At 51.2% G+C, this 21,003-nt stretch overlaps 1 protein-coding gene across 9 annotated transcripts in view; it reads right to left on the reverse strand.

Annotated features, from left to right (window-relative positions):
- Positions 1-21,003, reverse strand: part of LOC142361431 (uncharacterized) — a 98,548-nt gene that overhangs the window by 33,063 nt on the left and 44,482 nt on the right. For all 9 annotated transcript variants that reach the window (XR_012764043.1, XR_012764045.1, XR_012764044.1 and 6 more), the window contains exons 20-25: positions 18,594-19,097; positions 18,073-18,219; positions 12,174-12,677; positions 11,653-11,799; positions 5,725-6,228; positions 5,204-5,350 (exon numbers count right to left, since the gene is read on the reverse strand). Coding sequence is in view for 6 of the 9 variants with exons in the window: in XM_075421413.1 (XP_075277528.1) it covers positions 5,204-5,350; positions 5,725-6,228; positions 11,653-11,799; positions 12,174-12,677; positions 18,073-18,219; positions 18,594-19,097 (1,953 nt within the window). In the remaining 3 variants the exon portion in view is untranslated. The remainder of the gene's footprint in view (positions 1-5,203; positions 5,351-5,724; positions 6,229-11,652; positions 11,800-12,173; positions 12,678-18,072; positions 18,220-18,593; positions 19,098-21,003) is intronic.

Raw genomic sequence — 21,003 nt, forward strand, 5'->3', positions numbered from 1 at the left:
AGTGTTAAAATCAAAGCCATTTAACATATTTTTGTCCAACAATGGAAGTGAACCAGATTAGCTCCGTCAATCACTTAGAAATACACCTCCAAAAGCACCTCTAAATATGACTCCAGTTTTAGAATAGTTTCTTGCGCTCCATTTGATAAAAGATTGCAAACATAGCAACTGTCCTTTAGTGCACTTCTGTTATCTCAGTGAATACGATAAAGATCTCCAAAATCACGTGCAAACCACTCAAGCTGGACTGGAGATGAAGTTCACTGTCTCGCTGCTCCCTGCTGCCACTCTGCCCTTCCTGCCCTCCAGAGCCAGGCCCGCCTTGCTCTCGGGGCATGCCTGCTGCAGGGGAAAGCAGAAGGTGCGCAGGGCAGCTCAAGCAGCTGCAGACAGTGAAGGAACCAGAAGAAGAGAGGACAAGCTGGGAAGAGAATTTCCAGAGAGAGAATGGAGGTGGGGGAAGGAGGGCAGGGAGCACAGCAGGTTGCTTCCTCCCACCAGACCACGCATCGCCTGAACACTAGACCAGACTTTAAAAGTAAAAACTCTACATTTTGCAATACAAGAAATCAATACAAGAAATGGCGATTTCAGCGAAGCCACCGAGGCGAAGGGCTCCGCGAAGGCCTCGCGGAGTGGACAACCGCGCCGGGGAACCCTTTCCTAAAGCGGCAGGATCGACAAGTCGAAAGCGCAGGCAGGGAGAAGGCACCTCACCCCCCCCCCGCACCCCCCCCCCCCCCAGCAGGCAGGGGTCAGCCGCCAACGAGCGCGCAGCTCTGACGCGGCGGGGGCGGGGTCAGCGGTAACGAGGCGCGGCCCTCCCGAGCACAAGCGCCAACCCTAGGGAGCGCGAGCGGCCGGGAGCGCGGCGCCGCAGTTGGCGCAGGCAGCGCGCGCAGGGAAGGCGGAGCCCTCCCCCAGCCCCCGGGGAAGCTGAGGAAACTCATCTGCAGGAAGGAAGCTCGGCCATGGCACCCCGCCGTCAGCAGGCTGCTGCTTCCCTGCTGGTCAGAAAGGAAGCCTCGGCCCAGACTGAGGTCCCTGGAAAGCACGCGGCTGCCCAGGCCTCTGGCTGCAGCGAGTGCCGCCAGCTAGCGCTGGAGACGGACAGCAGCAAAGGGAATGGCCGCACAAGGTGCGACCAGGTGGACTATCTGCTCTGCCTGGTGGCAGAGCTAAGAGAAGAGGTAGATAGGCTAGGGAGCATCAGGGAGGCCGAGCAGGAGATCGACTGGTGGAGCCGTGCCCTGACAACCCAGGAGTCTACCCAGGAACAACCTGTAAAAAAGGCCCGGGACCAAAGGGCACTAGTAACCTCCCCCCACCAGGCTGCAGGAAGGGACGTAAAGGAAAACAGCGAGTGGAAGCGGGTCCGCAATCGGGGCAGGAGGCCAACCCTTCCCTTGCCCACCACATCTCCACAGGTGCCTCTGCATAATAGGTATGAGGCTCTAGATGTGGAGGACAAGGCGGTGGATGGTGCAGGGGCTGACCCATCCACAGCGGAGGAGGCACAAAGATCAGAAGGACCTCCCTCTCGTATTACTACCAGCTCCACAAGGAGGAAGAGACGAGTCATAGTTGTAGGAGACTCCCAGCTGAGGGGAACAGAGGGTCCGATATGCCAGGCAGACCCTCCTCTCAGGGAAGTCTGTTGCCTCCCGGGAGCACGGGTCAAGGACATTGCTAGGAAACTTCTTAGACTGGTCCGACCCTCAGACTATTATCCTCTGCTGCTCTTCCACGTGGGTGCAGACAAAGTTGCAGTAAGTAGCCCGAGGGTAATTAAAAAAGAATTCAAAGCCCTAGGACGATTAGTAAAGGAATCTGGAGCACAGGTTATCTTTTCATCGCTCCTTCCAGTGGTGGGCAGAGACGTTGAGCGACATAGGCAGTCTCAGTCTACTAACACATGGCTCCGTGACTGGTGTCACCGCCACAACTTTGGGTTCTTTGACCACGGGATGACATACACAGCACCAAGCTTGCTGGCATCAAATGGGAGCCAGCTTTCTCAAAGGGGGAAGAGGATCTTTGCCCAGGAGCTGGCGGGGCTCATTGACAGGGCTTTACACTAGAGGGGAAGGGGGAAGGGGAACCTATCAGGCTTGCCAGCGACAGGCTAGGGGAGGATACACAATGGTTAGAGGGATGGGGGGCTAGTAGGAGCCCTCAACCCGTTGCCCAGCAGCATGCGAGGGACACTGCAGCAATGTGGAAGTCTTGCGGAAGGGAGCTGGAGGCACCTGAGGTATCAGGTGCCAACAAGAAAATACCCATGAAACACCTCAAGGGAAAAAAGGGGTGCTCTGCTATGAAGGTAACGAGGCCGACAGCTCAGATGAAATGCCTCTATACAAACGCACGCAGCATGGGAAACAAACAGGAGGAGTTGGAAGCAATCGTGCTGCTGGAAAGCTACGACCTGATTGCCATCACGGAAACTTGGTGGGATGAATCCCACGACTGGAATGTAGCTCTTGATGGCTACAGGCTGTTCACAAGGGACAGGCAAGGAAGGAGGGGCGGGGGCGTTGCCCTTTACATCAAGAAAACACTACAGAGTGAAGAGCTGGCCCTGAAGAATAACCACGAGCAGGTCGAAAGCTTATGGGTAAGAATCGGAGAGAGAGGCAACAAAGGGAACCTAGTGGTTGGTGTCTACTACAGGCCGCCAGATCAAGAGGAGCTGACAGACGAAGCGTTCTTCCTCCAACTCCAGGAGGCTTCGCGCTCGCAGGCTCTCGTCCTACTGGGGGACTTCAACCACCCGGACATCTGCTGGAAAAGCAACACGGCAAGCTGTAGGCAATCCAGCAGGTTCCTAGAATGCATTGAGGACAACTTCTTAAGCCAGGTAATAAGCACCCCTACCCGAGGGGATGCGATACTAGACCTGGTGGTCACCAATGCGAGTGAGCTCGTTGGGGATGTCAACATCAGAGGCAGCCTGGGCTGCAGAGACCACGCGCTGGTGGAACTAATGCTACTGAGGGAAACGGGAATAACGAAGAGCATAGTCAGGACCCTAAATGTTAGGAGGGCAAATTTCCAGCTCTTCAAGGAGATAGTCAGAAGGACTCCCTGGGAAACGGTCCTCAGGGACAGGGGAACAGAACAGAGCTGGCAGGTCTTTAAGGATGTATTCCACAGAGCGCAAGAGCTCTCGATCCCCAAGTGTAAGAAGTCAGGCAGAGAAGGGAAGAGACCGGCATGGCCGAGACAAGAAATGCTGGTCAAACTAAGGAAGAAGAGGGAACTGCACAGGCAGTGGAAAACTCTACATTTTGCAATATGAAAAACCATGACTTCATCCAAGACGCATCTTGCACCAGGTTTGTTGCTTATGTTTACCACTAGATTTCTGTCCCTTGTATTTTAAAATTTTTCTTCTTTTATACATGGACTTATATTAATGAGTTATCAATCACTGTCGTATTTTTACAGCACTCACACTGAAAATCCTGCCTCCTGAACCTGGCAGCACTCAGGCCCACTATCAAAATCAGTAACATGTCATCATTTAAGAAACTTCTAATGGAAGTTTTGGTACAAAATGAAATAAAACATCCCAAACTGTCATCCAAACTCAGAGCTAAATATTGCTGTCTCCACAAAAGCACAGTGTCTGGAACTGTCCAGCCGCTAATACTGGACTGAGTCTAACGTAATGGATTTTGCCAGTCCCTGTAACACAGATGCTTTGTTCACTTTGTCTAAAAGAAACCAAATGCTGTGTTGTGCGTGCTATACTCTACGTGTTCACCTGCTTCACCAGCAGAGAGAGGCGTTCATTTACTCTGGCTGCTGCTTAGAAAGTATTCCCTCCTGTAAAGTGAGGTCTTGCCTTGGGCAGGAACGGTAACGGCAACCGGGAAGCTGCTTCAGCGCTGAAGTATTCAAAACAAGGCACCATGCGAACCTGAGAAGTTAACAACTAGGAGATTCCAGGCTTTCCAAAGACCTCCTGCCTGGGAAGCAAACATGTTTCAACTATGATTTGGAGGGACAATTGACACAGAAGTCAGGCTGCACAGGAACCACATGTTCTCCTGCCCTGGTCTATGCATCACAAATACAGGTCCTTGTGAAGATCAACATATGCAGACTACTGGACTTTGAAATAAATGCTATGGACAGTTGTTTGTGGTCAGCTGATGAGACCAAGGCAGAAGCAATCTCGTCTGAGAAAGAATTACTGAGAAATAAGAGAATAACTGACAGACCAGAGATGAGAAGGAACCTCCAGCCTCCTGTATACATCTTCTGGATGAAAGACAACAAACCTTGAAAGGCTACGTTCTTACACTACACAGAGGAAGAAGATCTACAGGCTCCTAGCTGACCAGAAAAAAAAAAACTTACAACACCCTGGATTAATGTGCCAAAGTCCAAGACAGTGCGCAACTAGCAATTTAAAAACAATATATATGACCTGTTCCTGCCAGCTTAGACTCTTAGAGGACAGAAGAAAGAAATGTAAGAGCAACAGTGCAGACTGAAGCTGGTTTTAACCTATGGTTTTCTTCTCTTCTCAGACTCGTCGCTACTGCGGAGTAGAATCTTAACATTTACTTTCACTACAGCTCATGGCTGCAGCAGGATGGCTGGCCTTAACACCCCCTGTTTAACACGCAAGGCTCTTCTGTCGGGCAGATCAAGTCTCCAGCGATAAACTGCTAAGGTTGCAAGGACCAGAAACATTCGTGGAGGGAACCAAGATCAAGCTGCAATTTCCTCACTGCCAGTTACGCCAACTGCGAACAGAGAGATGAGTTTGGGAGACAAAGAGGGTACAGCACGGAGACCAGGTCTGCAGTTCGGCTGCAGTTCGGTCCCAGTCCGTCAGTCCCAGCCTGCCCGTCTTGACAATGCCTTTCCCAAGGAGGCCCCACGCTGCCTGGAAGCAAAGGGAAACTCACTGGAGTCCTGCTTTCCACAGCTGTTTCCTTGACTGGCAGCCAGTTTTTTCATGGCCTGGATTCTTTACCCGACACCATTCCAAGTGCCAAAAAGTGTTAATTAGACATGACCACAGAATTCAGCCAGTCATCACCCGATTTTATACATTAGGAAAGAAAAGAGCACAAGGAGAGGGTCTGATAGCCTAGAAAGAAAAGGGAAAGGGCAAACACTTCTATAACAAGACCTCAGATGAAGAAGATCTAATCCATGTCCCCGGATCGACGGCCAACCTCACCTTCATTGGCATCACGCTCTGTACTTGTTATGTTCTCTTCTTCCTCACCCACGCAGGAATCAATAGGTTCAGGTTCGGAATTCACATGACGATCATCTCCATCTGCCTTTGCTGTTTCCTTCTGGACTGGTTTGCAATCTTCAAAAACTGTCACAAAGTTACAAAAGAGGAGGTAAGAAAGAGAACCATTAAAAAGCAAAAGGGGTGTGGAAGTCATCCAGCTGTCTCAGCTTGGTTTAAAGTCTGAAATCTCAGGGCAGACCCAAATGGAGCCATGTAAAAAGGCTTCATGTAAAAAAGACTGGCCAAAGCCTTAGACTGGAAACACCAGAAAACAAACAATAAACCCAGGTTGCATTCTGGGCGGTTATTTAGCTCACAGCAGTACACGGTATTCTTGTAGCTTGAAAATAGTCCAGCAGCTGCATTCCCTGTGCTAGACCATGACTTAGCATAAAGGCAAACACAGCAACACCTGCATGCGCTAGTCACTCACAGCTGTGCAGACGGACTGTACTCACCACCTCCTCCGTCACCCTGAGCAGACTCTTCATCGCTATCCTCCGCTTCCATCGTGTTGCTTTCCAAAGGCACTAGAAGGCTTTCTTCCCCAGCATCGCTCCTGATACTTGCATTCTTCTCCCCATCTTCCCGTACGGCACTTTCTACCGACCCAGTCTGTTTGAGTTCTCCATTAACTGCAGGACTTTGATGCTGTCTTCGCATTATATTTTCATGAAAAATTCCAGTACCTTCCCCTACTGTTAGATCTTCCGACTCTGCCTTTTCCGCTTCATCTATTCCTTCCTCTTCCGGTGCAAAAGTTTCCTGATTTTCCTCCATTCTCAGCGGTTTATTCTCCCCGTGCTCATTTCCGTATTGTGCACGTGCTGCGTTATCAGATGCCTTTTCAATATCATACTCCTCTTTGCCCATAACACCGTCTTTCTCCATTTCACCATCAGAGTCATCTTCACTGCTGCACGGAGTACCGGCAGAAGAGAGAGAGCGCGCAGATCTCTGATCTACAAATAGCAAACATAATTTTGTTTTAGTATTTGTCACTAAAACATCTGCATTCGTTGGCCACTAGTTCCCTTTGGTACGCACAAAGGAACAGATGCTCCTCTGATATCAACCTCTGAATTACACCATCTGATGATAGCGTGACAAAATTCCAGTAAGTGTAACAGAAGAACATTGCCCACAGGTATCGAAGTGTTAAAATCAAAGCCATTTAACATATTTTTGTCCAACAATGGAAATGAACCAGATTAGCTCCGTCAATCACTTAGAAATACACCTCCAAAAGCACCTCTAAATATGACTCCAGTTTTAGAATAGTTTCTTGCGCTCCATTTGATAAAAGATTGCAAACATAGCAACTGTCCTTTAGTGCACTTCTGTTATCTCAGTGAATACGATAAAGATCTCCAAAATCACGTGCAAACCACTCAAGCTGGACTGGAGATGAAGTTCACTGTCTCGCTGCTCCCTGCTGCCACTCTGCCCTTCCTGCCCTCCAGAGCCAGGCCCGCCTTGCTCTCGGGGCATGCCTGCTGCAGGGGAAAGCAGAAGGTGCGCAGGGCAGCTCAAGCAGCTGCAGACAGTGAAGGAACCAGAAGAAGAGAGGACAAGCTGGGAAGAGAATTTCCAGAGAGAGAATGGAGGTGGGGGAAGGAGGGCAGGGAGCACAGCAGGTTGCTTCCTCCCACCAGACCACGCATCGCCTGAACACTAGACCAGACTTTAAAAGTAAAAACTCTACATTTTGCAATACAAGAAATCAATACAAGAAATGGCGATTTCAGCGAAGCCACCGAGGCGAAGGGCTCCGCGAAGGCCTCGCGGAGTGGACAACCGCGCCTGGGAACCCTTTCCTAAAGCGGCAGGATCGACAAGTCGAAAGCGCAGGCAGGGAGAAGGCACCTCACCCCCGCCCCGCACCCCCCCCCCCCAGCACCCCCCCCCCCCAGCACCCCCCCCCCCAGCAGGCAGGGGTCAGCCGCCAACGAGCGCGCAGCTCTGACGCGGCGGGGGCGGGGTCAGCGGTAACGAGGCGCGGCCCTCCCGAGCACAAGCGCCAACCCTAGGGAGCGCGAGCGGCCGGGAGCGCGGCGCCGCAGTTGGCGCAGGCAGCGCGCGCAGGGAAGGCGGAGCCCTCCCCCAGCCCCCGGGGAAGCTGAGGAAACTCATCTGCAGGAAGGAAGCTCGGCCATGGCACCCCGCCGTCAGCAGGCTGCTGCTTCCCTGCTGGTCAGAAAGGAAGCCTCGGCCCAGACTGAGGTCCCTGGAAAGCACGCGGCTGCCCAGGCCTCTGGCTGCAGCGAGTGCCGCCAGCTAGCGCTGGAGACGGACAGCAGCAAAGGGAATGGCCGCACAAGGTGCGACCAGGTGGACTATCTGCTCTGCCTGGTGGCAGAGCTAAGAGAAGAGGTAGATAGGCTAGGGAGCATCAGGGAGGCCGAGCAGGAGATCGACTGGTGGAGCCGTGCCCTGACAACCCAGGAGTCTACCCAGGAACAACCTGTAAAAAAGGCCCGGGACCAAAGGGCACTAGTAACCTCCCCCCACCAGGCTGCAGGAAGGGACGTAAAGGAAAACAGCGAGTGGAAGCGGGTCCGCAATCGGGGCAGGAGGCCAACCCTTCCCTTGCCCACCACATCTCCACAGGTGCCTCTGCATAATAGGTATGAGGCTCTAGATGTGGAGGACAAGGCGGTGGATGGTGCAGGGGCTGACCCATCCACAGCGGAGGAGGCACAAAGATCAGAAGGACCTCCCTCTCGTATTACTACCAGCTCCACAAGGAGGAAGAGACGAGTCATAGTTGTAGGAGACTCCCAGCTGAGGGGAACAGAGGGTCCGATATGCCAGGCAGACCCTCCTCTCAGGGAAGTCTGTTGCCTCCCGGGAGCACGGGTCAAGGACATTGCTAGGAAACTTCTTAGACTGGTCCGACCCTCAGACTATTATCCTCTGCTGCTCTTCCACGTGGGTGCAGACAAAGTTGCAGTAAGTAGCCCGAGGGTAATTAAAAAAGAATTCAAAGCCCTAGGACGATTAGTAAAGGAATCTGGAGCACAGGTTATCTTTTCATCGCTCCTTCCAGTGGTGGGCAGAGACGTTGAGCGACATAGGCAGACTCAGTCTACTAACACATGGCTCCGTGACTGGTGTCACCGCCACAACTTTGGGTTCTTTGACCACGGGATGACATACACAGCACCAAGCTTGCTGGCATCAAATGGGAGCCAGCTTTCTCAAAGGGGGAAGAGGATCTTTGCCCAGGAGCTGGCGGGGCTCATTGACAGGGCTTTACACTAGAGGGGAAGGGGGAAGGGGAACCTATCAGGCTTGCCAGCGACAGGCTAGGGGAGGATACACAATGGTTAGAGGGACGGGGGGCTAGTAGGAGCCCTCAACCCGTTGCCCAGCAGCATGCGAGGGACACTGCAGCAATGTGGAAGTCTTGCGGAAGGGAGCTGGAGGCACCTGAGGTATCAGGTGCCAACAAGAAAATACCCATGAAACACCTCAAGGGAAAAAAGGGGTGCTCTGCTATGAAGGTAACGAGGCCGACAGCTCAGATGAAATGCCTCTATACAAACGCACGCAGCATGGGAAACAAACAGGAGGAGTTGGAAGCAATCGTGCTGCTGGAAAGCTACGACCTGATTGCCATCACGGAAACTTGGTGGGATGAATCCCACGACTGGAATGTAGCTCTTGATGGCTACAGGCTGTTCACAAGGGACAGGCAAGGAAGGAGGGGCGGGGGCGTTGCCCTTTACATCAAGAAAACACTACAGAGTGAAGAGCTGGCCCTGAAGAATAACCACGAGCAGGTCGAAAGCTTATGGGTAAGAATCGGAGAGAGAGGCAACAAAGGGAACCTAGTGGTTGGTGTCTACTACAGGCCGCCAGATCAAGAGGAGCTGACAGACGAAGCGTTCTTCCTCCAACTCCAGGAGGCTTCGCGCTCGCAGGCTCTCGTCCTACTGGGGGACTTCAACCACCCGGACATCTGCTGGAAAAGCAACACGGCAAGCTGTAGGCAATCCAGCAGGTTCCTAGAATGCATTGAGGACAACTTCTTAAGCCAGGTAATAAGCACCCCTACCCGAGGGGATGCGATACTAGACCTGGTGGTCACCAATGCGAGTGAGCTCGTTGGGGATGTCAACATCAGAGGCAGCCTGGGCTGCAGAGACCACGCGCTGGTGGAACTAATGCTACTGAGGGAAACGGGAATAACGAAGAGCATAGTCAGGACCCTAAATGTTAGGAGGGCAAATTTCCAGCTCTTCAAGGAGATAGTCAGAAGGACTCCCTGGGAAACGGTCCTCAGGGACAGGGGAACAGAACAGAGCTGGCAGGTCTTTAAGGATGTATTCCACAGAGCGCAAGAGCTCTCGATCCCCAAGTGTAAGAAGTCAGGCAGAGAAGGGAAGAGACCGGCATGGCCGAGACAAGAAATGCTGGTCAAACTAAGGAAGAAGAGGGAACTGCACAGGCAGTGGAAAACTCTACATTTTGCAATATGAAAAACCATGACTTCATCCAAGACGCATCTTGCACCAGGTTTGTTGCTTATGTTTACCACTAGATTTCTGTCCCTTGTATTTTAAAATTTTTCTTCTTTTATACATGGACTTATATTAATGAGTTATCAATCACTGTCGTATTTTTACAGCACTCACACTGAAAATCCTGCCTCCTGAACCTGGCAGCACTCAGGCCCACTATCAAAATCAGTAACATGTCATCATTTAAGAAACTTCTAATGGAAGTTTTGGTACAAAATGAAATAAAACATCCCAAACTGTCATCCAAACTCAGAGCTAAATATTGCTGTCTCCACAAAAGCACAGTGTCTGGAACTGTCCAGCCGCTAATACTGGACTGAGTCTAACGTAATGGATTTTGCCAGTCCCTGTAACACAGATGCTTTGTTCACTTTGTCTAAAAGAAACCAAATGCTGTGTTGTGCGTGCTATACTCTACGTGTTCACCTGCTTCACCAGCAGAGAGAGGCGTTCATTTACTCTGGCTGCTGCTTAGAAAGTATTCCCTCCTGTAAAGTGAGGTCTTGCCTTGGGCAGGAACGGTAACGGCAACCGGGAAGCTGCTTCAGCGCTGAAGTATTCAAAACAAGGCACCATGCGAACCTGAGAAGTTAACAACTAGGAGATTCCAGGCTTTCCAAAGACCTCCTGCCTGGGAAGCAAACATGTTTCAACTATGATTTGGAGGGACAATTGACACAGAAGTCAGGCTGCACAGGAACCACATGTTCTCCTGCCCTGGTCTATGCATCACAAATACAGGTCCTTGTGAAGATCAACATATGCAGACTACTGGACTTTGAAATAAATGCTATGGACAGTTGTTTGTGGTCAGCTGATGAGACCAAGGCAGAAGCAATCTCGTCTGAGAAAGAATTACTGAGAAATAAGAGAATAACTGACAGACCAGAGATGAGAAGGAACCTCCAGCCTCCTGTATACATCTTCTGGATGAAAGACAACAAACCTTGAAAGGCTACGTTCTTACACTACACAGAGGAAGAAGATCTACAGGCTCCTAGCTGACCAGAAAAAAAAAAACTTAAAACACCCTGGATTAATGTGCCAAAGTCCAAGACAGTGCGCAACTAGCAATTTAAAAACAATATATATGACCTGTTCCTGCCAGCTTAGACTCTTAGAGGACAGAAGAAAGAAATGTAAGAGCAACAGTGCAGACTGAAGCTGGTTTTAACCTATGGTTTTCTTCTCTTCTCAGACTCGTCGCTACTGCGGAGTAGAATCTTAACATTTACTTTCACTACAGCTCATGGCTGCAGCAGGATGGCTGGCCTTAACACCCCCTGTTTAACACGCAAGGCTCTTCTGTCGGGCAGATCAAGTCTCCAGCGATAAACTGCTAAGGTTGCAAGGACCAGAAACATTCGTGGAGGGAACCAAGATCAAGCTGCAATTTCCTCACTGCCAGTTACGCCAACTGCGAACAGAGAGATGAGTTTGGGAGACAAAGAGGGTACAGCACGGAGACCAGGTCTGCAGTTCGGCTGCAGTTCGGTCCCAGTCCGTCAGTCCCAGCCTGCCCGTCTTGACAATGCCTTTCCCAAGGAGGCCCCACGCTGCCTGGAAGCAAAGGGAAACTCACTGGAGTCCTGCTTTCCACAGCTGTTTCCTTGACTGGCAGCCAGTTTTTTCATGGCCTGGATTCTTTACCCGACACCATTCCAAGTGCCAAAAAGTGTTAATTAGACATGACCACAGAATTCAGCCAGTCATCACCCGATTTTATACATTAGGAAAGAAAAGAGCACAAGGAGAGGGTCTGATAGCCTAGAAAGAAAAGGGAAAGGGCAAACACTTCTATAACAAGACCTCAGATGAAGAAGATCTAATCCATGTCCCCGGATCGACGGCCAACCTCACCTTCATTGGCATCACGCTCTGTACTTGTTATGTTCTCTTCTTCCTCACCCACGCAGGAATCAATAGGTTCAGGTTCGGAATTCACATGACGATCATCTCCATCTGCCTTTGCTGTTTCCTTCTGGACTGGTTTGCAATCTTCAAAAACTGTCACAAAGTTACAAAAGAGGAGGTAAGAAAGAGAACCATTAAAAAGCAAAAGGGGTGTGGAAGTCATCCAGCTGTCTCAGCTTGGTTTAAAGTCTGAAATCTCAGGGCAGACCCAAATGGAGCCATGTAAAAAGGCTTCATGTAAAAAAGACTGGCCAAAGCCTTAGACTGGAAACACCAGAAAACAAACAATAAACCCAGGTTGCATTCTGGGCAGTTATTTAGCTCACAGCAGTACACGGTATTCTTGTAGCTTGAAAATAGTCCAGCAGCTGCATTCCCTGTGCTAGACCATGACTTAGCATAAAGGCAAACACAGCAACACCTGCATGCGCTAGTCACTCACAGCTGTGCAGACGGACTGTACTCACCACCTCCTCCGTCACCCTGAGCAGACTCTTCATCGCTATCCTCCGCTTCCATCGTGTTGCTTTCCAAAGGCACTAGAAGGCTTTCTTCCCCAGCATCGCTCCTGATACTTGCATTCTTCTCCCCATCTTCCCGTACGGCACTTTCTACCGACCCAGTCTGTTTGAGTTCTCCATTAACTGCAGGACTTTGATGCTGTCTTCGCATTATATTTTCATGAAAAATTCCAGTACCTTCCCCTACTGTTAGATCTTCCGACTCTGCCTTTTCCGCTTCATCTATTCCTTCCTCTTCCGGTGCAAAAGTTTCCTGATTTTCCTCCATTCTCAGCGGTTTATTCTCCCCGTGCTCATTTCCGTATTGTGCACGTGCTGCGTTATCAGATGCCTTTTCAATATCATACTCCTCTTTGCCCATAACACCGTCTTTCTCCATTTCACCATCAGAGTCATCTTCACTGCTGCACGGAGTACCGGCAGAAGAGAGAGAGCGCACAGATCTCTGATCTACAAATAGCAAACATAATTTTGTTTTAGTATTTGTCACTAAAACATCTGCATTCGTTGGCCACTAGTTCCCTTTGGTACGCACAAAGGAACAGATGCTCCTCTGATATCAACCTCTGAATTACACCATCTGATGATAGCGTGACAAAATTCCAGTAAGTGTAACAGAAGAACATTGCCCACAGGTATCGAAGTGTTAAAATCAAAGCCATTTAACATATTTTTGTCCAACAATGGAAATGAACCAGATTAGCTCCGTCAATCACTTAGAAATACACCTCCAAAAGCACCTCTAAATATGACTCCAGTTTTAGAATAGTTTCTTGCGCTCCATTTGATAAAAGATTGCAAACATAGCAACTGTCCTTTAGTGCACTTCTGTTATCTCAGTGAATACGATAAAGATCTCCAAAATCACGTGCAAACCACTCAAGCTGGACTGGAGATGAAGTTCACTGTCTCGCTGCTCCCTGCTGCCACTCTGCCCTTCCTGCCCTCCAGAGCCAGGCCCGCCTTGCTCTCGGGGCATGCCTGCTGCAGGGGAAAGCAGAAGGTGCGCAGGGCAGCTCAAGCAGCTGCAGACAGTGAAGGAACCAGAAGAAGGGAGGACAAGCTGGGAAGAGAATTTCCAGAGAGAGAATGGAGGTGGGGGAAGGAGGGCAGGGAGCACAGCAGGATGCTTCCTCCCACCAGACCACGCATCGCCTGAACACTAGACCAGACTTTAAAAGTAAAAACTCTACATTTTGCAATACAAGAAATCAATACAAGAAATGGCGATTTCAGCGAAGCCACCGAGGCGAAGGGCTCCGCGAAGGCCCCGCGGAGTGGACAACCGCGCCGGGGAACCCTTTCCTAAAGCGGCAGGATCGACAAGTCGAAAGCGCAGGCAGGGAGAAGGCACCTCACCCCCCCCCCCCGCACCCCCCCCCCCCCAGCAGGCAGGGGTCAGCCGCCAACGAGCGCGCAGCTCTGACGCGGCGGGGGCGGGGTCAGCGGTAACGAGGCGCGGCCCTCCCGAGCACAAGCGCCAACCCTAGGGAGCGCGAGCGGCCGGGAGCGCGGCGCCGCAGTTGGCGCAGGCAGCGCGCGCAGGGAAGGCGGAGCCCTCCCCCAGCCCCCGGGGAAGCTGAGGAAACTCATCTGCAGGAAGGAAGCTCGGCCATGGCACCCCGCCGTCAGCAGGCTGCTGCTTCCCTGCTGGTCAGAAAGGAAGCCTCGGCCCAGACTGAGGTCCCTGGAAAGCACGCGGCTGCCCAGGCCTCTGGCTGCAGCGAGTGCCGCCAGCTAGCGCTGGAGACGGACAGCAGCAAAGGGAATGGCCGCACAAGGTGCGACCAGGTGGACTATCTGCTCTGCCTGGTGGCAGAGCTAAGAGAAGAGGTAGATAGGCTAGGGAGCATCAGGGAGGCCGAGCAGGAGATCGACTGGTGGAGCCGTGCCCTGACAACCCAGGAGTCTACCCAGGAACAACCTGTAAAAAAGGCCCGGGACCAAAGGGCACTAGTAACCTCCCCCCACCAGGCTGCAGGAAGGGACGTAAAGGAAAACAGCGAGTGGAAGCGGGTCCGCAATCGGGGCAGGAGGCCAACCCTTCCCTTGCCCACCACATCTCCACAGGTGCCTCTGCATAATAGGTATGAGGCTCTAGATGTGGAGGACAAGGCGGTGGATGGTGCAGGGGCTGACCCATCCACAGCGGAGGAGGCACAAAGATCAGAAGGACCTCCCTCTCGTATTACTACCAGCTCCACAAGGAGGAAGAGACGAGTCATAGTTGTAGGAGACTCCCAGCTGAGGGGAACAGAGGGTCCGATATGCCAGGCAGACCCTCCTCTCAGGGAAGTCTGTTGCCTCCCGGGAGCATGGGTCAAGGACATTGCTAGGAAACTTCTTAGACTGGTCCGACCCTCAGACTATTATCCTCTGCTGCTCTTCCACGTGGGTGCAGACAAAGTTGCAGTAAGTAGCCCGAGGGTAATTAAAAAAGAATTCAAAGCCCTAGGACGATTAGTAAAGGAATCTGGAGCACAGGTTATCTTTTCATCGCTCCTTCCAGTGGTGGGCAGAGACGTTGAGCGACATAGGCAGTCTCAGTCTACTAACACATGGCTCCGTGACTGGTGTCACCGCCACAACTTTGGGTTCTTTGACCACGGGATGACATACACAGCACCAAGCTTGCTGGCATCAAATGGGAGCCAGCTTTCTCAAAGGGGGAAGAGGATCTTTGCCCAGGAGCTGGCGGGGCTCATTGACAGGGCTTTACACTAGAGGGGAAGGGGGAAGGGGAACCTATCAGGCTTGCCAGCGACAGGCTAGGGGAGGATACACAATGGTTAGAGGGACGGGGGGCTAGTAGGAGCCCTCAACCCGTTGCCCAGCAGCATGCGAGGGACACTGCAGCAATGTGGAAGTCTTGCGGAAGGGAGCTGGAGGCACCTGAGGTATCAGGTGCCAACAAGAAAATACCCATGAAACACCTCAAGGGAAAAAAGGGGTGCTCTGCTATGAAGGTAACGAGGCCGACAGCTCAGATGAAATGCCTCTATACAAACGCACGCAGCATGGGAAACAAACAGGAGGAGTTGGAAGCAATCGTGCTGCTGGAAAGCTACGACCTGATTGCCATCACGGAAACTTGGTGGGATGAATCCCACGACTGGAATGTAGCTCTTGATGGCTACAGGCTGTTCACAAGGGACAGGCAAGGAAGGAGGGGCGGGGGCGTTGCCCTTTACATCAAGAAAACACTACAGAGTGAAGAGCTGGCCCTGAAGAATAACCACAAGCAGGTCGAAAGCTTATGGGTAAGAATCGGAGAGAGAGGCAACAAAGGGAACCTAGTGGTTGGTGTCTACTACAGGCCGCCAGATCAAGAGGAGCTGACAGACGAAGCGTTCTTCCTCCAACTCCAGGAGGCTTCGCGCTCGCAGGCTCTCGTCCTACTGGGGGACTTCAACCACCCGGACATCTGCTGGAAAAGCAACACGGCAAGCTGTAGGCAATCCAGCAGGTTCCTAGAATGCATTGAGGACAACTTCTTAAGCCAGGTAATAAGCACCCCTACCCGAGGGGATGCGATACTAGACCTGGTGGTCACCAATGCGAGTGAGCTCGTTGGGGATGTCAACATCAGAGGCAGCCTGGGCTGCAGAGACCACGCGCTGGTGGAACTAATGCTACTGAGGGAAACGGGAATAACGAAGAGCATAGTCAGGACCCTAAATGTTAGGAGGGCAAATTTCCAGCTCTTCAAGGAGATAGTCAGAAGGACTCCCTGGGAAACGGTCCTCAGGGACAGGGGAACAGAACAGAGCTGGCAGGTCTTTAAGGATGTATTCCACAGAGCGCAAGAGCTCTCGATCCCCAAGTGTAAGAAGTCAGGCAGAGAAGGGAAGAGACCGGCATGGCCGAGACAAGAAATGCTGGTCAAACTAAGGAAGAAGAGGGAACTGCACAGGCAGTGGAAAACTCTACATTTTGCAATATGAAAAACCATGACTTCATCCAAGACGCATCTTGCACCAGGTTTGTTGCTTATGTTTACCACTAGATTTCTGTCCCTTGTATTTTAAAATTTTTCTTCTTTTATACATGGACTTATATTAATGAGTTATCAATCACTGTCGTATTTTTACAGCACTCACACTGAAAATCCTGCCTCCTGAACCTGGCAGCACTCAGGCCCACTATCAAAATCAGTAACATGTCATCATTTAAGAAACTTCTAATGGAAGTTTTGGTACAAAATGAAATAAAACATCCCAAACTGTCATCCAAACTCAGAGCTAAATATTGCTGTCTCCACAAAAGCACAGTGTCTGGAACTGTCCAGCCGCTAATACTGGACTGAGTCTAACGTAATGGATTTTGCCAGTCCCTGTAACACAGATGCTTTGTTCACTTTGTCTAAAAGAAACCAAATGCTGTGTTGTGCGTGCTATACTCTACGTGTTCACCTGCTTCACCAGCAGAGAGAGGCGTTCATTTACTCTGGCTGCTGCTTACAAAGTATTCCCTCCTGTAAAGTGAGGTCTTGCCTTGGGCAGGAACGGTAACGGCAACCGGGAAGCTGCTTCAGCGCTGAAGTATTCAAAACAAGGCACCATGCGAACCTGAGAAGTTAACAACTAGGAGATTCCAGGCTTTCCAAAGACCTCCTGCCTGGGAAGCAAACATGTTTCAACTATGATTTGGAGGGACAATTGACACAGAAGTCAGGCTGCACAGGAACCACATGTTCTCCTGCCCTGGTCTATGCATCACAAATACAGGTCCTTGTGAAGATCAACATATGCAGACTACTGGACTTTGAAATTAAATGCTATGGACAGTTGTTTGTGGTCAGCTGATGAGACCAAGGCAGAAGCAATCTCGTCTGAGAAAGAATTACTGAGAAATAAGAGAATAACTGACAGACCAGAGATGAGAAGGAACCTCCAGCCTCCTGTATACATCTTCTGGATGAAAGACAACAAACCTTGAAAGGCTACGTTCTTACACTACACAGAGGAAGAAGATCTACAGGCTCCTAGCTGACCAGAAAAAAAAACTTACAACACCCTGGATTAATGTGCCAAAGTCCAAGACAGTGCGCAACTAGCAATTTAAAAACAATATATATGACCTGTCCCTGCCAGCTTAGACTCTTAGAGGACAGAAGAAAGAAATGTAAGAGCAACAGTGCAGACTGAAGCTGGTTTTAACCTATGGTTTTCTTCTCTTCTCAGACTCGTCGCTACTGCGGAGTAGAATCTTAACATTTACTTTCACTACAGCTCATGGCTGCAGCAGGATGGCTGGCCTTAACACCCCCTGTTTAACACGCAAGGCTCTTCTGTCGGGCAGATCAAGTCTCCAGCGATAAACTGCTAAGGTTGCAAGGACCAGAAACATTCGTGGAGGGAACCAAGATCAAGCTGCAATTTCCTCACTGCCAGTTACGCCAACTGCGAACAGAGAGATGAGTTTGGGAGACAAAGAGGGTACAGCACGGAGACCAGGTCTGCAGTTCGGCTGCAGTTCGGTCCCAGTCCGTCAGTCGCAGCCTGCCCGTCTTGACAATGCCTTTCCCAAGGAGGCCCCACGCTGCCTGGAAGCAAAGGGAAACTCACTGGAGTCCTGCTTTCCACAGCTGTTTCCTTGACTGGCAGCCAGTTTTTTCATGGCCTGGATTCTTTACCCGACACCATTCCAAGTGCCAAAAAGTGTTAATTAGACATGACCACAGAATTCAGCCAGTCATCACCCGATTTTATACATTAGGAAAGAAAAGAGCACAAGGAGAGGGTCTGATAGCCTAGAAAGAAAAGGGAAAGGGCAAACACTTCTATAACAAGACCTCAGATGAAGAAGATCTAATCCATGTCCCCGGATCGACGGCCAACCTCACCTTCATTGGCATCACGCTCTGTACTTGTTATGTTCTCTTCTTCCTCACCCACGCAGGAATCAATAGGTTCAGGTTCGGAATTCACATGACGATCATCTCCATCTGCCTTTGCTGTTTCCTTCTGGACTGGTTTGCAATCTTCAAAAACTGTCACAAAGTTACAAAAGAGGAGGTAAGAAAGAGAACCATTAAAAAGCAAAAGGGGTGTGGAAGTCATCCAGCTGTCTCAGCTTGGTTTAAAGTCTGAAATGTCAGGGCAGACCCAAATGGAGCCATGTAAAAAGGCTTCATGTAAAAAAGACTGGCCAAAGCCTTAGACTGGAAACACCAGAAAACAAACAATAAACCCAGGTTGCATTCTGGGCGGTTATTTAGCTCACAGCAGTACACGGTATTCTTGTAGCTTGAAAATAGTCCAGCAGCTGCATTCCCTGTGCTAGACCATGACTTAGCATAAAGGCAAACACAGCAACACCTGCATGCGCTAGTCACTCACAGCTGTGCAGACGGACTGTACTCACCACCTCCTCCGTCACCCTGAGCAGACTCTTCATCGCTATCCTCCGCTTCCATCGTGTTGCTTTCCAAAGGCACTAGAAGGCTTTCTTCCCCAGCATCGCTCCTGATACTTGCATTCTTCTCCCCATCTTCCCGTACGGCACTTTCTACCGACCCAGTCTGTTTGAGTTCTCCATTAACTGCAGGACTTTGATGCTGTCTTCGCATTATATTTTCATGAAAAATTCCAGTACCTTCCCCTACTGTTAGATCTTCCGACTCTGCCTTTTCCGCTTCATCTATTCCTTCCTCTTCCGGTGCAAAAGTTTCCTGATTTTCCTCCATTCTCAGCGGTTTATTCTCCCCGTGCTCATTTCCGTATTGTGCACGTGCTGCGTTATCAGATGCCTTTTCAATATCATACTCCTCTTTGCCCATAACACCGTCTTTCTCCATTTCACCATCAGAGTCATCTTCACTGCTGCACGGAGTACCGGCAGAAGAGAGAGAGCGCGCAGATCTCTGATCTACAAATAGCAAACATAATTTTGTTTTAGTATTTGTCACTAAAACATCTGCATTCGTTGGCCACTAGTTCCCTTTGGTACGCACAAAGGAACAGATGCTCCTCTGATATCAACCTCTGAATTATACCATCTGATGATAGCGTGACAAAATTCCAGTAAGTGTAACAGAAGAACATTGCCCACAGGTATCGAAGTGTTAAAATCAAAGCCATTTAACATATTTTTGTCCAACAATGGAAATGAACCAGATTAGCTCCGTCAATCACTTAGAAATACACCTCCAAAAGCACCTCTAAATATGACTCCAGTTTTAGAATAGTTTCTTGCGCTCCATTTGATAAAAGATTGCAAACATAGCAACTGTCCTTTAGTGCACTTCTGTTATCTCAGTGAATACGATAAAGATCTCCAAAATCACGTGCAAACCACTCAAGCTGGACTGGAGATGAAGTTCACTGTCTCGCTGCTCCCTGCTGCCACTCTGCCCTTCCTGCCCTCCAGAGCCAGGCCCGCCTTGCTCTCGGGGCATGCCTGCTGCAGGGGAAAGCAGAAGGTGCGCAGGGCAGCTCAAGCAGCTGCAGACAGTGAAGGAACCAGAAGAAGAGAGGACAAGCTGGGAAGAGAATTTCCAGAGAGAGAATGGAGGTGGGGGAAGGAGGGCAGGGAGCACAGCAGGTTGCTTCCTCCCACCAGACCACGCATCGCCTGAACACTAGACCAGACTTTAAAAGTAAAAACTCTACATTTTGCAATACAAGAAATCAATACAAGAAATGGCGATTTCAGCGAAGCCACCGAGGCGAAGGGCTCCGCGAAGGCCCCGCGGAGTGGACAACCGCGCCGGGGAACCCTTTCCTAAAGCGGCAGGATCGACAAGTCGAAAGCGCAGGCAGGGAGAAGGCACCTCACCCCCCCCCCCCGCACCCCCCCCCCCCCAGCAGGCAGGGGTCAGCCGCCAACCAGCGCGCAGCTCTGACGCGGCGGGGGCGGGGTCAGCGGTAACGAGGCGCGGCCCTCCCGAGCACAAGCGCCAACCCTAGGGAGCGCGAGCGGCCGGGAGCGCGGCGCCGCAGTTGGCGCAGGCAGCGCGCGCAGGGAAGGCGGAGCCCTCCCCCAGCCCCCGGGGAAGCTGAGGAAACTCATCTGCAGGAAGGAAGCTCGGCCATGGCACCCCGCCGTCAGCAGGCTGCTGCTTCCCTGCTGGTCAGAAAGGAAGCCTCGGCCCAGACTGAGGTCCCTGGAAAGCACGCGGCTGCCCAGGCCTCTGGCTGCAGCGAGTGCCGCCAGCTAGCGCTGGAGACGGACAGCAGCAAAGGGAATGGCCGCACAAGGTGCGACCAGGTGGACTATCTGCTCTGCCTGGTGGCAGAGCTAAGAGAAGAGGTAGATAGGCTAGGGAGCATCAGGGAGGCCGAGCAGGAGATCGACTGGTGGAGCCGTGCCCTGACAACCCAGGAGTCTACCCAGGAACAACCTGTAAAAAAGGCCCGGGACCAAAGGGCACTAGTAACCTCCCCCCACCAGGCTGCAGGAAGGGACGTAAAGGAAAACAGCGAGTGGAAGCGGGTCCGCAATCGGGGCAGGAGGCCAACCCTTCCCTTGCCCACCACATCTCCACAGGTGCCTCTGCATAATAGGTATGAGGCTCTAGATGTGGAGGACAAGGCGGTGGATGGTGCAGGGGCTGACCCATCCACAGCGGAGGAGGCACAAAGATCAGAAGGACCTCCCTCTCGTATTACTACCAGCTCCACAAGGAGGAAGAGACGAGTCATAGTTGTAGGAGACTCCCAGCTGAGGGGAACAGAGGGTCCGATATGCCAGGCAGACCCTCCTCTCAGGGAAGTCTGTTGCCTCCCGGGAGCACGGGTCAAGGACATTGCTAGGAAACTTCTTAGACTGGTCC

This window comes from Opisthocomus hoazin, chromosome 5 (genome assembly GCF_030867145.1).
Source record: "Opisthocomus hoazin isolate bOpiHoa1 chromosome 5, bOpiHoa1.hap1, whole genome shotgun sequence".
In the NCBI taxonomy this organism is placed as follows: Eukaryota; Metazoa; Chordata; class Aves; order Opisthocomiformes; family Opisthocomidae; genus Opisthocomus; species Opisthocomus hoazin.